An 18,928-nucleotide genomic window follows, 5' to 3' on the forward strand; every position below is an offset into this window, starting at 1 on the left:
AGGAATAACAATCATGGCATAACGTTTAATGAAATGCATCAAGTTCATCTGTGATTTCCTGTAAATTTGGTGTAATTTCTTGTTTATAACGCCTTTTACGCTTCTTGGTGGAAAAAAATCTCCATGAAAACCATTAAATTTTGTATTGATGAGAATTTTCAACGGGAAGGCGCATGTCTGAGTGAGTTTTCCCGAGATAATATTTACTAGTGTCCTAATAGTAATACCAGTATAATTGAGTGATAAGGCTCAAATCCCAAATTTTAAAATGTGAAAATATTTGAAAATTGTAAGAAATAATCATTACACAGCATTTTTTAAAACCATTTATGTAATTATTGTCACTATATAAACAAATAGATGACAATAATAATGAAAGTTCGCCATTTTTTATATTTGAAAATCGCGGTCATGATGCATCAACAGTGGATTGCAACTCATGCGTCATCCTCTCATTCACAGACCGATACGGCATGGGTGAGAATAGGTGAGGAAATGTTATTAAGTTTTTTACCATGACATCCCATCAACTAGAAATATGTGGGTGACAGAAGGTCGGAGAAACAGGGATACTCCCCTGGAAGCAGGGGAAGCCCTCTGCGAACCGTGCGTATACTTACCTTTACTTTCATCGTATCCATCCCCATTTTCTTTGTGTTGCCTATATTCCATGATTTAAAGCTAGGGACCTAACGGATATTCACTCTTCTGTTTTGCACAACAACAACCGGTAGATGTAATTAAGTGTCGGGAAAAGTTTATCGAAAGTTGCAAATTTTCATTGTCACTGGCTTGTTGATGGGGTTCCTGCTTTGCCATTGTTTGTTATTTGAGTATTGTCCTAACTCCTCCATTAATATGCTGTCGATCAGAATTGAGAGCTAGTTAGGTCAAGCATAATCTCGCCGCGTCAACGTTGCAGGGTTGGAGAGGATGTTCAACAACTTGACGTTGTTCAGTCTCTCCCATTGTTACTTCGTGGAGATGATGCAGAGCAGTGCATGCAGCAAGTCGTGCCTCATGTGCAGCAGGTATGTTTACCTTTTGCTGAAGCTTTAGCCTCCACGCAAATGAGTGCAGTTAAGCTCAATATGCGTTAGAATTGTTATTTTATAGTGTTAATGGGTTGGCTGTTAGCACTCATAATGTAAATTTGGAAAGTGGCCCGTCATTCTTGTCTTTCTCGAAAACTTTCAAGTAATTTTATAAGCCTCTGTTTTTTATACATTTTAAATTGCATACATGCGTATTTTTCAGGCGCTTCCAACCTCAAGCATGGAAATACAAATCGCTGCCAGCAATACATTTTTAAGCATTTTGGAGAAAGAGCTCGTGCATCCCACAACATTCACTCAGACATTCCTTCAGAGCATTCTTTCATCTATTGACAGTACTGATCCAGGTATATTGAAACATTTTCGTCTTATCTATCCAAGTTCAATTTTCATTCAAGCACAGAAACATCATCTTCAATGAAGGGATTAAAAATTGTCTTTTCTCCTGAAACTTTAGATCCTTTTGTTTTTATTGATGAAATAATGTTTCCTCCGATGGTGTCTAGTCTTTAATTCATATGTCATACGTAGTGTATTGGCATGTTTCATCAAAGGAGACTAGTCAATTTGGATATTAAAAAACAATCATTTGCAGAGAGGTAGAATTTTTGGTGTGTTAGTCACCATTCCTTGCTTGTCACAAAAAATGTACCATAGAGCCTCCTTTAATCATCTTATGGTTATCCACTCACTGGTTAATTTGCATATTTTCCCTATTGAGATTCTCAAACATACTCCTTCGCCCCCTTTCTAATGAAATCTATATTTCCATGTCTTCCTATCCCCTCATAACATGCAGCTCTAGCTAGTCTCTCAAGGCCTGAGCAGAAAGTATGCATTTAAAGCATGAGACTTAGATAAAAATGCCAATACAAAGGTCTTGTATGAATGAAATTTTGGTGTCTCTTGTTATTTGGTTTGGTTTTTCTCTGGAATGAGTTTGAATCTTTGCTGTAAATTCTTATGTTTAAATCAAACTTTACGTTTACTTATATTTTTAAGAAGTTTTGGAAGAATTGTACATAAATATGGATTTTTACAAAGGATAACGTCTTTGAAATTTGGTAGCACTGATTTTTTCTATATTTGATTCGTAAAAAGTAGTGAAAATTTCTTGTTGGGGTAATTTGATACTGAGATATCTTTCTGAATTTTGAGCTTCAATTGACAGTGTTTCTGGTGTATCTGAAAGCATTATTGAATTTTTGAAAGAGGTGGAATAATTTTCTGTAGCTTCAAGGAAAAAGGCTCATCGAACACACCACCCTACATTCCTTCTATATCTCTCCAGATTTACTGAATAAAGAGCTGCTTTTAAATACCAAGAATTTGCAACTAAAGTGGAACTTGATAATTCGAACCTCAAGGGAAACTTTGAAATAGGGAAGTTGGTTGCAAGTGCTATCAAAATAGTCAAATTTTAATTCTAAACATAAATACGTTTTTGGAGCAATTATTATACAGTATAAACTCAATTTTACATTGATCCTCACAGAAGAATCTAGTAAATTTAAGGACCGGAATTAAACATCATTTGTGTCATCCCTACTTTCAAAATAATATCTGATTTGTTGGCTGTAGTTATCTACTTCGGTCATAGTAGGAGAAGTTCGTGAACATTTTCATTCATTAAGTTCATTACAGGATCCAAAGTATCTTGGTTTTTGGTGGTGAGTATATAGGTGACGATTTTCAAGTCTGTCAGGCCCCGAAAACTGTTACATCTTTGTCTACATTAAGAAAGTCTTCGCTTAAGATGGCAGGATCGCCGAGTATATTTTCTCAGCCATCAATTGAAGGAAAAGGTTTGGCTTCATTTTCAATGGCATTTTCTTCATCTTTTTCTTATTTAACAAACCTCACTTCTGAGTAAGCAATTCATTATCATTTCCACCCTCACCATCTCCCAAGCTTTCTTACACATTTGGGGAGTTTGAAGAAGGTACAGCTTGATTTTGAGAGCATTGTCATCTCCAGTAAGCCAGTAAGAAAGTTTTCCACCAACAATCATCTATAAAAATGCTTCAGATTTTATGATCCCCTGGTCCATTACTGAATAACAGAAGTCTTGTCAGCAGGGAAAAATGCTGCCTTCACACTTTCCATTAATGTAATAATGTTATGAGCATTGCAGTTGTCAATAAGAGGATAACCTTTTTGTTTTTCTTTCGTTAACTTTTTGTCCAATTTCAACCACCAATTCTCAAATAAACTTCCAGTAATCCATGCTCTTGAGCTGATCACATATTCAACTGGTTTCAATTTTACATTTTAAGCAACGTGGATTAGCCAATTGCCTGCCATCAGAGGGAGATTTCCACTGAAGGGCTAAAGGTGATTGCCCTGTTAACAGTTTTCCTAATTCTAGTGATGAGTATGAAACTATCCACATGTAACCTTTGCTTATATATTAAAGTCACTGCATATACTCTATCTAGATCATCAAAATTGGCATAAATTGGAAATTGTAAGTTTTACGTGTGTTGTAATTAATTGAATTAATTGTTTTTACTATCCATTCTTGTGTTAAACAAGTTTCCTCTGCGGTCTGTTAAAACCAGTAGACCCGCAAAAGGACTCCAGCTAGTCGGACATATCTATCCTTTCACCTCCTCACATCCTCTCACCTTCTTTCTATTTTCTCCTTAAAATACACCAAGAAAAGAACTTGGGTCTACCTATAATCTCGTTCTACAACTCTACAACTCTTGTATGGAACATATCTCTGTCTTCATAGATTTTTGACTAATTGTTCAGTGCCTTCCATCAGATATAAATATGTGTGTGAATGACGCTCATGACACCCTTTCCGAATTTAACTCTATATCCCTCCATCCCAATCAAGCCATCATCAACATCACCTCGCTTTACCTATCCATCATTCTTATGGTTTTGATGACTCTCCGCTGCTAACTTTCCCAACATCCCACCACTTGGTTGACCACTGACTTTCTCCTTGGCCTCACCTGCTTCATTCTCTCCTACACCTTCTCATTAACAATAAATGTTATCTCAAAGTGTCTGGTTGTGCGATCATTCCCTCAAACCACCCTCTTAAACCTATTTTTTGGCTTTGATATATCGATGACATCTTCCTCCTCTGGTATCACACTATCATTTCTTGATAAGAAAGGCTTCTCTAAGAAGCATTTAGGCAATTTACCTCTTGCTGTCTGAAAATTAAGACTCTGGCGTAAGAAGGAAAGAAAACATCCAGACACTTGCACCAATGGTAGGATGTTTTTTTTGTATTGTTTCTACCATTTTCTTTCCGTTTTTGTGAATTTATGTTGATATATTTGTGTGCTCATGATGTTATGTGATGGATGAATGATTTTATATGTATATATAACTTTGGATGGACACACAGGGAATAGTGATATGAAAAAATATTCTAAGAAATTGGCCACGAAAAAGATTCACCCAATAAAAAGAATTCATATGCAAAAGATTAATCAACTTTGTGACTGTTATTCTGGCAGTCGTCAGGAAAGAGTTGAATGATCAAAAGAAGCGTGTGTGGGAACTGGGAGCAATGGATGAGGGGATGACATGCAACAGAACCCACAGTGGTTGTTGATTGTGAGATTAAGGGGGATTGTATGTCCATCTACGGTAAACTCTGGATTATACGAAGCAGGATATTACAAAATTTTCGATAATACACGGTGATATTGTGGTCCCGGCGTATAGCCTATAGTAAATACATGGTGCTATTCGATAGTAATTCAATTTGGGCTCGGACTATAGGAGAAAATGGAATTTTTTTATATGAACTGTGGCAAAAAATTGGGGCTATGACATTTCTTTTTCTTTTGTCACTGAGCAGTATAGGGCATCACAAATGGTGGTTAGGTGGGCTGCCGTTAAAATTTCGTAGGTGTTGGAAACAAGTATCTATCTTATGTGTAGATAATCGTTGCTGTTCACTGCTGACCAAAAAATTCTCAAATTAAATTCTTATGCAAAAATTTTCCAGATGATATTTGATTATGCATCATAAAATGGACGGGTATTTCTTTAGCACTAAGATTGTTGATATTTTACGATAAAGAATGGGAAGTTTAGGGTCGTATGATTTTTTAATGATCTTTCACAGCATAAAATAAATAATAAAATTCATTTTTTTAAAGTCCTAGCGTAAATAAACACCGAAAGTGTTTAAAAAATAAAGGCCACTAAAGACAAAAAAGGGTGGTGGGAACAAGAGCAGACATTATTTCGCAATTTATTAAAAAGATTCAAAATTACGAAACTCAATATTACGAAGTGCCAATTTTCCAGTCCTGCTGATTTCGTATAATCGAGGGTTTACTGTATGTTATATTTTTATATTTACTTATACCCGTTTTATTCATTTTCTATTTTAGTTGTTGCTAATGCGTGGTTGGAAACCTTATTGGATTCAATAGATCTTCTTCCTGCGGAGATAGTGAGAAAAGAGGTAAGAAATTTGATTTTTATTATTTAGAATCACTAGCATTGTTAAAATAGTTCGATTTTGTTCATGAAATGAGAAAATATTTTTAAGTGTTACTATGACAGCTATACTCATACTTGTGGATGTACAGATTTGGTATGTCAATTTGTGCTGACCAATTGTCTTTGTTGGTGTAGTTGTGTAATATGTATTTATAAGATACTTTCTGAGATTCCTCCCAAGTATCATCATGGTTAATTTAAATGGAAGTTTAGGATATACCGGAAATTGATGTAATTTCAATGATGCCAGTGGTAGTTTTATCTGGTGAAGACCAAAATATAAGGATGATGCCCCTGAGATAAATCCATCTGTATAGTGTGATAATTTGACTTACTTTGTGGAAATGCTCAAAACCTCATACCAACACTAATCTTATATGTAGCAATAATGCCTCTCAGTAGAACAATTTAAATCAAAAGATGAAACTTAATGAGAAGTTAAATATTACAAAATTATTCTGGGCCAATTTAATAAATTTGATTTAATTACTTCATGCCATATTTATGGGGAGGGCCTGGGACCAGGTCTATGACTTTGTCATAATGAGGTTTACATTAAATTTTGCTGTACTGATGTTTGCTACTTAGGGGTTTTACTGTACCTACCAGTCTTATCCTTCTGTCTACCTTCACAGCAAAGTTATACTGACTTTAATAACTATGTATAATCTTCAAACCATCTGGCAGATGTTGAGGCTTTTGCTATGCTGGAGAAGGAATGAAGTACAGTGGAACCTCGTTAAAGCGAGTACGGGCTATAGCGACACCCCCGCTATTACGAGAGATAGCCGATGCACCGTCAATTGCTCCTATAATAAGCATGTTAAAAATTTTGTTTTTACGAGGCCCTTTTGGTGTTGGCTCTCGCCATAGCGAGGGTTTCACCCCTGGAAAAACTTACATCAAGACTCCTTAATCTCTGTAGTTGCTAGCGATCTGTTAGAAATGAAGTTAATAGAGTGCTCAGTCTCAAATTTATGTGGTAAACTGTGGTTCAATAAATAAGTAGTTAATTTTGGTGAAAATATTGTGGCATTAGCATTCGCAAATGCTTGATCTTCTTTTGTTCCTCGGGCAGCAGAAAGCTGACGTCAGCATACCCGCACGTCCATGAGTTGCATGAATAGAAAGCATTTGATGGCAGACACCATGGCCAAAAAAACACCAAACACGTCTAAGCGAGAAAATAAAGGAGTAATATGAGAGAGTCGAAATTAATTTATCTTCCTATTCGCTCTTCACAATTAAAAAAAACAAAAGCGCCCAAGGAATGCAGTCTGTGTAGAGTTATAAGGAGCTTTGTTCGGGTGGTTTTGCCCACTCCAATCTGCGGGAACTCCTGAGAAAGGGGCTACGCCTAAGCCTAAAGCGGAGTATTTCAGGGATAGATTGCGAATCGAGAATTTCAACAGTTCGGAAGGTTGATTATACTAATGCAAAGCACCAAAGCGTTATCTCCCCTCATAATTGCTGGTGATGCCTGCGGTGTAAACCGGAAGTCGTGGAAGAAAGGACTCCGATCATAAGTATCTTAAGGAGTATTCCCCGCGTGATATAACATAGACGAAACGGAACGTTTTTTTTACGTCCTACTCCCAGACAAAATCCTTGCAGTACGAGGTATTTCTTGCAATGATGCCTCTAAAGGTATGTAGTGCGCCTTAGCGATGATGTAGGATGTACGATGCAATGATACTGAGCGTGAATTGTCTGGATGGACGTATTTATTCTCCGTTGCGGATTCACGAGGGTGAACTATTCGCGTCAGTGGTCGGAGTCGTACTGGCGCCCTCTTCCGTCACGAGGGTAGCCGAGCATCCCCTGGTGGCCGCTGGAAGAACTCACAGAACAACTGACTCTCGTTTGCAGTGCCGTGGTAAACTCGGTGTATTATTTCAAATACGTCGCGAGCGTAACACTCAAAAAGGAACTTTTTTTTAACAACAGCAATTTTAATCCAATCATTTTTCAAGCTTAGCAAACTTTTTACCGTAGATAATGAAGATATTACACTATCTGATAGAAAAAGTCTTCCAAGGCAGGAACGTTATACAACCTTCCACCGTTTTCGACTGCAGAAACAAATGCAATACATTATTTCACTTCACTGCTGCTTAATGTACAGGAACAATAAACATACACCAATGGAAACATTTGAGGCATTAAATAACCGCGATACTGTTTTGTCAGTTAATTTTTGAATTTTCAGTGGAAAATACCAAAATAATAGAATGATTACGTAAATGCACTAATTAAGTGCATAGAAAAATTACTTCATTGGTTGTGCATTAGCATAATGATTGACAAAACAATGCTTTGCATGATTTTTATTCAGTGCGGGGTTTATAAATTGTTTGAATCGTAAGTCGTTGTTTGAGTAAGGAAATTTAGTGATGCAAAAAAACATCACATTTCGTCTGGATTTATACTTACGTTTATCGGATAGAAATTTATATGTCGCCGCACCACTCCTGTTCCTGTATAACTGTTCGCAACAGGTATATTGGCTATTACCTATTTGCTCCACCTCCGGTAAAGCGACAATTCACTATAGCGAGTGTTTATTGGTGCACCGTGGGGTGTCGTTTTATCGAGGTTGCACTGTACCTTGTGCACGAATGAAGTGTTTTTCGCTCTAATACTCAGAGTGGTATGGTGGAAATTATTTGTTGGTACTATTATCTGTTCATTTTATCTCTGCGGGTCAGCTTTCGTGAAACCCCGGACACTATCGGAGGGCCTCGCTGAAGGGGGAGGGGCCTCGCTGAAGGGGAAGGGGTAGTACCGAGAGAGGGAGAGCAGGAGCGACCTTAACGTTGCCAAATGTACACAGGCGCCCTAGTGTCCCACTGAAAAGGTGTGACTCATACGTGGCCACAGATATTTTGGGCCCGGCGGCGAAATAATGCATACAATGTATAGCTACTTATTTAGAGGGGATTGAGGATAATCCCATCTCAGAAGCCAGGATATTGTCCGCTAAATTCGAGACCGCTGGTGAAAGGCATACATAAGCGTAACATTCTGATAAACTGGGATTGCAAGGGAATTCATGAGGATGGGGATGCAAAAAGAATGGAGAAAAGTAGCACGACGGGTATTTTATTAAATAATTTATTTTGTAACTTATTGCTGGAGTGGTGTGGCTAATAAATCAACCTCCTTGTCTTCCCTCCCGTCAGTGTCTTAATTTTCGGAGTCACTTTCGGAGCCTTGAATAAACACGCTCTGATGTCACTCTTTTAAATCGGAGGTATACAAAACTATATAGGTTGTAATACCCAAAAGTAAATATTGAGTTGAGGAAAAGGGTTAGGGTTTGGTAATAAAGGGATCGGAAAAGTACTGAGAGGGAATAGGTGGAGGGAGGGAGTCGGTGCTGATGGGAATGCAAAAGGTGAATAAAAATTTTCTGGAAAGGCGATGGAAAAGGATTGAAGTGGAAGAATAAGGAACAGTAAGTTATAAGTTGGATTTAAATGGAAGAACTAAGAAAAAACACCCCAACTTGGTTAAGCCACACCAGCTCACCCGCAAAGATAAAGTGAACAGACCTTAGGAGGTAGATGGTTATTTGATGTACATGCTGTTTTATTTCAATTTATTTTATATTTATTTTCATTTGTTTACCTCTACTGTTTCAATATTTTTTACAGATACTGCATATTGCTGTGGCAAAGGGGCAACTTAGTCAGCCAGTTTCTTCTAGGTTGGCGTGCTGTAAGCTAATAGGAAAAATGGCCACCAAGTTCGAGTCATTCTTGTGAGTCTTTTAGTCATTTATTATTTAGATTATCATCAGTTTTTCTCGCTTTTTCTGTAAGCTTCTCAAAGGAATACCTTTCAATTTCTTAAAGGAATCAATAAGTAATCCTACTTTTGTAGTTGTCACAAAAAATTTAAATTCTACTCGTGGCTATTAACATGATGTTCATGCACCATTTAACCTCCTCTTAAGTTGCATATTTTTCTGTATATTCCTAGTATTCCAATGTATTATCATACATCCTTACCTAGTATGATATGTACTTTCATTTTTACTAAAGTCGGATTTGAGGGTAAAGAGTGCCGAACATTGCATAGAATGTGTACCAATCAAGGAGGCTCTAAAGACCTGGAGGAGCTGTTTTTGAGTTTTTGGCATGATCAAAGTTCCACAATCTTAGTTTGACAATTTTTGGACTCGGTCTCTGGCTGATATTTTGAGGTGGCTGAGTTTTGTTCTAAAAATTAACTAAATTAAGTGAAAAATGCTACCATAATCATTAGTATTTCGCCGGTGATTGTCATAGGATTTTTCTAATCATTCATGATACTTCTATTAATGTATAAGCATTGTGTGTATTAGCCACTTTACTGGTGGGAATATCCTTGAAAATATACTTTATTACTCTATGTATTATATCCTTTATTGAAAATATACAGCTGAGTAGGTTATAGAATGTAACAGTGGTGATCAATAATAATTTTTCTCTGGGAAAAGATATTTGAGTCATAACTTTGTGACGCCTACCTATGAGGTAAGAAATAAAGGTTTACATTGAGCGTTTCATAGTTTATTTTTATGTATTAATGAGTTATGACCAAAAATTTAAAAAAATAGTACGCATTGACCCTTATGGGATTGTCGAAGTGGACGTGGCTTGTCCTACCCAAGCACCTCCATTCCGGTCACACTTCGCTTCATGCTCAAAAACAGTAGTGCCCCCTCAAGATACAGTAGAACCTGGGTTATATGACAACCCCACTAATACACTGATTTTTTTTGGTCCGGTGAACAACCCTATATGTACCCATGTATTTCCAACCTCAGTTAAGAAATGTTTCACTTATGCGGCGACCTCGGTTACGAAACATATTTTTCCAGTTCAATGAGATGAAATACCTCACAAAACTTGCCAGAGAATTGCTATATGAGAATATTGCGGGACTTGCACCGATTTTAGTCATAGGAGTGGGAGTAGTATGTGCTCATTACATAGATATGTCAATAAAGAATAATAAGTTTTAATAATCAGTGATGCTGTTTATTATATATTAATTTTAACTAAAGTAGATGATCATCAATCTGGAAAAATTATGAATTACGGAATATTTATCCTCAAACGGAATTTTTTTTAGAATTTTTCCTATGTCATGTTTTCTATCACCCCAGCGAAATAAGGCTCAAATGAGCTGTTAAAAATCCTTGCGTACCAAAATTTTGGCTCCCAAGGTCATCCAAAAAAGATTATCGTATTTGCAGTTTGGATGTAAGTCGATGGTGATTCAACACGATGGCAAAAAAAGCATGCATGGTCTCATTCTGTGGGTGAATCCCACATCTGCAGGACGAATTGTGCCGGGGAAAAGTTGCTTATGTGGCGCGCAGATCAAAACTGACCCAACTTGTAACTCAGTGATTTTAAATGAGACATAGTTGGACCTTGAATAGCTATTAGCGTAACTCTGCCTGGTGGCAAGCATTTATTTTTTAACAGAGTGAGAGTTAGTATGAATGTCCTCGGAGAATAACTCGCGTCGTCAGTCATCACGTAATCCTTAAAAGTCATATTCAAAACTTGAAATATAAGGCAGTTCCTTTCGACTCAGTTATGGCTTATAACCATAATATGGAAGTACAAAAAGTTTCTGGTGTTGTTATCAGAAATGGGAAGGTAAGTAATTCTGTGAAGACAAATCACGCGGCTTGTGAGTCTGAAGTTCCTGGCACTGAATTCGCAGAAGAATGCGGACAGAGAAGCTATACCCAGATCAGATAGATTCAGTCTACTATTGCCACAATGTTATGGGAAAATTCTTTTTTAGTGCATAAACATTATAGAGAGGGGAGATTTTTCCGGGCTCTTAATCTAATTTTGTTCATTCCTCTCTGACGGCAGTTGGGCGGTTATTTAATTTGCTCACTTAAAAGAAGTGATCTAAGCATCGGAAAAATCTTAGTTACGGAATATGCCGGGTGCCAGTGGCATAACTAGGAATATGCTTTGGGGGTGGGGCGATTGTAGTACCTGGGGGGCGGCTCCTCCTCCCCACCCCCAAGGCCACTGGAATTCCCGGTAAATTAAGAAAAAAAAATGACATACCTGTAAATAGGTTTTGCATCATTTTGGAACTTAAAATGTAGCTTAAAGCAGATGCAGTTGCTATATATCAAAACTAGGCAATTGTTTTAAATACTTTTTTTTCATTTCTCTGAGGTTTATGGGGGGGGTCTTCCCCTCATTCCCCCCCATACTTATGCCACTGCTGGGTGCTGTGTGCTCCATATTATCTATGTTATGGTATTTATAGGGAGGTAACTCACAGCTGGGGTCATTTTCGCCATGAGGTAAGGGAGGGAGGATAGTAACAGTGTTGGAATTAGCCAGGTTGTAAGGATTGGCTTAACCAGGGCTTAACATCCCATCTGCCAAATAGTTTGTTGCACTGGAAGTTCCCTCCACACTACTCTCAAGAAGGAATACAGCCGAAAATGAAAAAGAGACTTTGTTCATTTCCACAAATTTATTTCGTCCGTACGACATGATGACTGCTAATTTCCGGGTTCTCCAGCCGCGTCTGTCGTTTATGGTTGACTACAGTTTCGGAAGCCATCCTGCTTCCGTCTTCAGGTCGAAGGTGAGAAGTTTTCATTTTTTGCCGTCTTATATTGCACTGGCTGATCTCCTCCTGTGCGCTGATTGGTCAGAACTCTCTTCCAAACGTTGCTGATTGGGTAGCCGTTGTCCCTGTTAATATATGACATACCTGTCCCTGTCCCTGTGGACAGATTCGCAGCTGATTGAACATCGCCCTTGTTACCCCTCCTTTCCTTGGCAAAATCCCTCCCCTCCACCCTGACACGTCTCAGAGTACGCAAGGTCTCTTTTTCTCGGGCGCTTGTGGTAGACGGATGCCGTGACTGACATGGGTGATTTTAGCAAAATTATACAGCTTGTACTTAGTTTGGTAATGCTTCCTATGGGATCATTAGTTATCATCGTTGTTTTCTGTAATAATTCTGAGTTTGAATACTTCTACTTCTGATAGAAAATGATTGAAAATAACTCGTAAATTTTTTGACAATTGTTTCTTGATGCTGATTTCTTGTTTGTGGAGTCTTTCCCTGAACCAGCTTGTGACTGACGATTGGAGTTCCCTGTGTCTGGGGCTTACGTGCAATATCTCCAAGATTTAACGACGTAGCGCCACAGTATTGTGACGGAACACGACGTCGCATACGTGATATGAAATGAAACAATCAACCGTCCCGAGCAAAGGAATGAGATAGAGTCAGACACCACATTAATCACTCTTAACCCCTTCCCTGATTCGGACGAGATATCTCGTCCTAAGAAGACGCGCAAAAACTGACGCGGCCGAGTTAACTCGTCCTATGTCAAGTTGGCTTCTTCTTTCGTGATCTGGACGAGATATCTCGTCCCCTTATTAGAAGTACGTAGTTATGCCGTGAGAGTGCATACGTGTCTTCACAATGCATGATATCCGGCAAACTTCTACGTTTTTTCGAGGTCCAAAAGAGGGGAAAAATCTATTATTTCTCGTAATGTTTATGTTTCTAAACCTATTGTGTATCGAGATGTGATAAATGAACAAAGAAACAATGCGTTTTATAAATAACTGCGATGACTTTTGCAGAGTTTTTATCAATCGTTGGAACAGCCGAAGTGAGTCGGCAGACAAGTGCCGTCTTGCTATTCTGAAGGTCGCGCGTTCGAATCTTGCTATCGGAAAGGATGTTGTATTATCTTTATTCTGTGAATAAATTAATTTGAAACATTTTATAAACACTACTAAGCAAAACTATCATTACTTACTCTTCAGTGTAGTCGACGGGACCTCGTAAATAAAATACGTCCAAGCTGCTATTCCAAAGGTCGCGTGTTCGAAAGCCATTTCTGTCAACTACGTAACAGTAGTCGGGAACTTTCTGATAATGTTCTTTTTCAGCAATATGGTGTCAAAATCTTCGCACCGAAAATCAACTTGCTCAGTGATTTTTTATTGTCTTTTTTCTTTATAATGACAAACTATATCTTTGTTTTTTAGTTTTCCGTTTGTTATTTAGCTACAAATACAACTGATTATTATTTCATTTCTGTAGGTTCGTCAATATTTGTGACCGTGCATAGATTTGACATAGAACCTTCGGCTATTCAGCTATTTCTCCCTTCCAGGGAAGACATATTTTCTATCTCCCAACCCCCTTGTTTATCCATCCCTTCTCTTCATCCATTGTTCTCTCCCCTCCGCCTTTCCTTTTACGCACTGTCTAAGCACTGTCAGGGCCGCCCTTTCATCCTTTTCATCCTCCTCCCCTCCGATCTCCCTTTCATGCAACCACTGCACCCTCATCGGTTTTTCCCTACTGCCCTCCACTTTCCCTTTTTACAGCCGCACATGACAAAAAACACTCTTTCTCACCATTTTTCCCTTCCCAATGCCTCTGACCCTCATGTTTTGGTTTCTTTGCCTCTGTCCTTCTATCACTATCTGTTTTGGGTTACTTACACTCCCATTCCATAAAATTCTAGTGTCAGTTCTACTGCGAATTACTGTACAAAGAGCTAGATTCGGCATAAAAACTTTTGTTCTCTGCGAGTCCAGCACTGGATACGTCGGGTCAACAATCATTTATACCGGGAAAGGCACTACTCTTGACAAAGACTTTGAAAGTAAGCAAATGTCCTCCCAAGTGGTATTGTCACTGATGAAACCACTATTTGAAAAAGGGTATTGCGTCACGACAGACAATTTTTTATACCTCTCCACAACTAACCGAGGAACTAATTTCTCATTCTTGTGATACTTATGGAACTGTGTGCAGAACAGGAAAGGGGATGCCAGAGGGGCTGAAGAAGAAAAAAATGAAGAAAGGAGATGTGGCAGCTTTCCGTAAAGGAAAAATTTTGGTTCTTCCCTGGAAGGACAAAAAGGAAGTAACGTTACTCTCTACAGTTCACAATAGGGAAATGAGAGAGGTGCAGAAAAGGGGGGCAGTGGTTATGAAACCAAAGGTAGTCATCAATTACAATGAGGCAATGCGGGGTGTTGACAGGGTAGATCAGCATTTGGCTGACTATCCAATCCCAAGAAAAAGAGGGAAAAAATATTGTAAAAAATTATTTTTTCATTTGATGGAAATTTGCTTATGGAATTCATATGTTTTATGTCGAAAAACAGGTGGTGATAAAACACATTTGCAATACAGGCTGGACCTAATAGATAAAATGATTGAACTGTACTTCCCAAGTGTTCCCTCCCCTAAGGTAGGTAGGCCACCTGCAAAAGCCCATCCCCTCCGAATAACCGAGAGGCATTTCCCAGACATAATCCCACCCACGGAAAATAAGTCAAACTCAACTCGGAAGTGTGCCGTGAGCTCCCGAAAGCGAGATGCGCGTGGAAAAATGGTGAGGAGGGAGAGTCGCAATTTTTGCCCTGACTGTAATGTGGGTGTTTCAAAGTATACCACACAAAAATAGACTTTTAGTTTATATAATATTTTACCGTTTCAAATTTGGAGTTTATATTAATATTTTTCTAACTCCATCGTCTGTTTTTATAGTGAGTAATTTTTGTGACTATATTTATTGTGAAATATTTTACTTGATTTTTATGCAAGAATACATGAAATTTTTTAAAAAGTGATATAATAAGAGTAAATTTTAAAATAAATGACTTCGTCAAACACTTAAATGAATGTTTTTTATTTAATATCTACCTGTAAATAATTAAAAAACGTAATAAAATAATATGACATTTTTTGTGATATTTGTTGAGAAATATCCGTCAGTGAAGGGGTTAACATTGCATGATATATTTTAACCATTCTGCCTATTACATTATTCACTACAAAAAAAATATACCCTGATGTGGATGAAAATAATGAACTGATTACACTTAACAAAAAAAATCGATGATTTGAATGTGATGTTTTTGCCCCCATTGCCATTGCCAAAATATTACAAGTTTAAAGGAAAATAGAGCATTAAATCTTTGGGCCACTGTTAACTAGTGCCTTTTGACAAAGTTTCTGAAGTTCGCTAGCAAGTCCTTTGACCTTTGCTTTCTTAGCACTTCTTACAATTAGTTGCGAGGACAGGTTGCACTGTGGACTGGGAGAATAGAGCTTTTTAGCTTCAAACTGAGGGAAGTGGTCATCTGACCTCAACAACAGATGATGAAGGGTTGCTAACTGCGATGTTCTTACAGTTTATGGTTGAAGCCGGAACAGTAGAAAACCGTCTGTAGCAAAACGGTTAGAACCAGATGATCCAAGGTGCCGGGGGTGAAATCCTCCCGCACGTGGCATGGGACACGGTCGTAACTCGTCCAGTCTCCTTACGGCATATGCCACCAGCAACACTCTGATTCCACTTATGATGGCAATCATGCACATCAGCACTTCCCCTAATCTCGCTCCCTTGGTCTTCGTGTCAATCATGCCTCGTGAAGCACACCTATTTTGGGTTTTTATACCCCTCGGGAGGGGAAATATCACTCGTGGAAAGGGGGTTTGCAGGGAGAGAGGATGATTTCTCTGAGGCCGAGGAACGTGGGTCCCTAGGTAGCCCCTGTTGACTGGGGCCATCTCACCGGCCACCACGCACCTGACTCACACACACACAAGCATGCACACAACCTCGCATATCACCATACTCCACTACGTGATCATTCCCAGCTCGAGACATCACAGTATATAATAGGACAATTTATGATTTGTTTTCATTTTCAAGTTAAGTGGGTATGCCGACAATACGGAGATCTTAGATTACTTAATTCAAAGACATATTTTACGATAATTTTACGACACTTATGCCTTTAAATTTACTGCCAAAAAGGATTTATTGAGGTAGACTTTCACAAATGGCATCTTTAATGTTTAAAGCGATTCTGTGGAAACAAATTGACTCTGGATTCTCTAAAAAGATGAATAACCTTGCCACAGAGCCTGAAAGAAACACTCATGCAAAAAATATGAAAAACCTTATGCATGCTATCTAAATAGGAAATCATATTATAAATATAAAGAGAGGGGAACAGTGTTCCCTCCTTCATTTATTTCTAATGCATATTTTGAGGTTAAATACAGTAGACTCATGCTATTACTAAGTTCACAGGACCAAAGAACTGGAGGTTTGTAATAACGAAGTTGTTATAAAGGTTTCTTGTTATGAATTGTCAAAAAAAAAAAAACATGGTTTGTCAAAATTTCTTGTCTTTTCAATCTACCGAACTTAAAGTCGCACTGTGAAAATAGCTTCAGAGTCAAGTGTATGATTAAATTATGCACAAATATATATAAAACAAGCTCATTCGTTTCCTTTTCTCAATAGAAGAATGTGGCATGATGTAATCGAAGGATAATATCTTACTGAATTCAGTAAGTCCTCGATATACGAACAAGTTGTGTTGACAAACCTATGCAAGGCATTGATGAGTGCAGTTATCCTGGAGAATGCAACAATGCATCACAATTGTGCATTAACTCATGATTGTGACGAGCTTATCAAGCTGGGTGAGCGACGCAGCCAGAAGCGAGAAAAATCGCTGTCTGCAGCAGGAAGGAAGAACGGGCAAAATGCTGAACAATTCCTGACTTCACACCAAATTCTATGATACTTTGTTTAGATTATGGCCAAAATGCAATTTCCTCTCTACCGCATCAGCCCTCTCGAAAGTTGCCAAACTCAAAATTTCAGGCACGCTTGAAATTTTCAAATGTTCGTACCTCTGAAAGTAGGTTAATCGATTGTGTGTAGTTTGAGGACTAACTGCATGTCCAATTTACAAGCGGTAATGAGTGGGTCACCATGATTCCACAGGAATGAAGCGTAATGTGTGATGTTGTGTGCATACTGAAGTATCTCCTACTGAAGAAAGAACTATAATTGACGCTCTTGGGCACAGTACAAAAGGAGAACTTAAACGTAGCATATTGTATATCCACCTAACTGCCATTGCTTTTTGGTGGAACTTTGTAATAAAGTTCATTTTATAACCCCCTGGGCCGGGACTGAGGTTTGTAAATTTGTAATAATGAAAATTTTGTAATAAAATTTCCTTTACTAAAGATTGGATAGGCTTTTAAGTTGGGACCAACGATAAACTTAGTAATAACGAGAACTTCGTAATAATGTTGTTCATATTAACGAGAGTCTATTGTACTGTGAAGCTCTGCCTGTTACTTGGTCTTTTTCTCTCCGTAGGATTAAAAAAGAGCTGTTGCCAGTGGTCCAATCCCTCTTTCAAGATGTCAGCCCAGAGGTGAGGTCGTGCCTATGCAGCCAGCTTGGCTGGGTCGCTCGAGGGCTAGGTCCAGAGCTTGCACCCTCCACCCTTCTTCCTCCCTTGGTTGAGCTTGCCAATGATGAGGAGGTCATGGTCCGCCTGGCTGCTGTCCATTCTGTAGTTGATTTGCTGGGAATCGTTGATGAAGGTTTGACCATTCTCAGCTGAAGCTGAGAAATAATATTTTTAGATGAATATTGTCAGTTTTCCTCCATCTCAAAAATCATTTTCATATCTGTCGTTGTCTTTAGTATTAGGTATTCCCATCACAGAGAATTCTAAAAAATGGTGCCGGTTAGTGTTTGTGGGAGACCTCTCCCCAAAATTTTCCCCAAATTCCCCAAAAATAAATTCAATGTTTCTTTCAACAACCCTTGCACTCTCGGTAAATTTCACTGTCATCACAAAGACAAAATATAACCCATCTATCAATCCGGCATTTACAAAGTTAATTGTGAATCATGCCACATGTGTTATATTGGTCACACTGGCAGAAGTTTCATCACCAGGATGAAAGGACATAGAATGAACAAGTGTTTGTCACCCACTCTCCTCTCCTTGACCCCTTCCAATTCGATTAATTTTCCGAATATCGTGCTCCTATTCTCTATTGTAATCCTTCCAATGCATCTATTTTCTTTAAATATGAATTATTTATGTATATTATTTATGTTTGAATATTTTTAAGCTTTCAAAATAATTATATTGTTCCTCTAAATAGTGCTAAAACTATGAAAATCCGATGACGAGATACACTCGTCATTGCGTGGTTTGGCGTTGAAAGTTCATGACGAGCTAGACTCGTCATTACGGCGCAAGGGGTTAAGACCCCCTTCCTGAAAACAAATGGTCAAAGTCTTTCTTCACTCCTTAACCAACCCCAACCTCCACAGGGGTTTTCCGTCTGCCCTACCTCTATCTGTATTGTGTTGACCATTTTCTTCTGCCTGCAATCCCTTCAGGGTACCCCTGCTAATTCTCACTCCATTCTTGGGTACCCTTTGGGGACTCCTCACCCCCGCCTCTTTCCTGGTTCACTACTTCCTCCCGCCTCTCCATTTCTAACGGCACGCAGCTTCTCTTTTACCCTACTC

The 18,928-nt window shown here is 38.4% G+C and overlaps 1 protein-coding gene across 4 annotated transcripts in view; it reads left to right on the forward strand.

Annotated features, from left to right (window-relative positions):
- Nucleotides 1–51: 51 nt before the first annotated feature.
- LOC124154627 (serine/threonine-protein phosphatase 4 regulatory subunit 4-like) overlaps nt 52–18,928 on the forward strand; it is a 65,863-nt gene continuing 46,986 nt past the window's right edge. For 3 of the 4 annotated variants that reach the window (XM_046528467.1, XM_046528470.1, XM_046528469.1), the window contains exons 1-6: nt 445–606; nt 923–1,031; nt 1,258–1,402; nt 5,426–5,499; nt 9,194–9,300; nt 17,753–17,982. In XM_046528467.1, the coding sequence (XP_046384423.1) occupies nt 539–606; nt 923–1,031; nt 1,258–1,402; nt 5,426–5,499; nt 9,194–9,300; nt 17,753–17,982 (733 nt within the window). In that variant the 5' untranslated portion in view covers nt 445–538. Of the gene's footprint in view, nt 182–444; nt 607–922; nt 1,032–1,257; nt 1,403–5,425; nt 5,500–9,193; nt 9,301–17,752; nt 17,983–18,928 lie in introns of those variants that run through there. The other variant, XM_046528468.1, reaches the window with a different exon arrangement.

This window comes from Ischnura elegans, chromosome 2 (assembly GCF_921293095.1).
Source record: "Ischnura elegans chromosome 2, ioIscEleg1.1, whole genome shotgun sequence".
Classification (NCBI taxonomy): domain Eukaryota; kingdom Metazoa; phylum Arthropoda; class Insecta; order Odonata; family Coenagrionidae; genus Ischnura; species Ischnura elegans.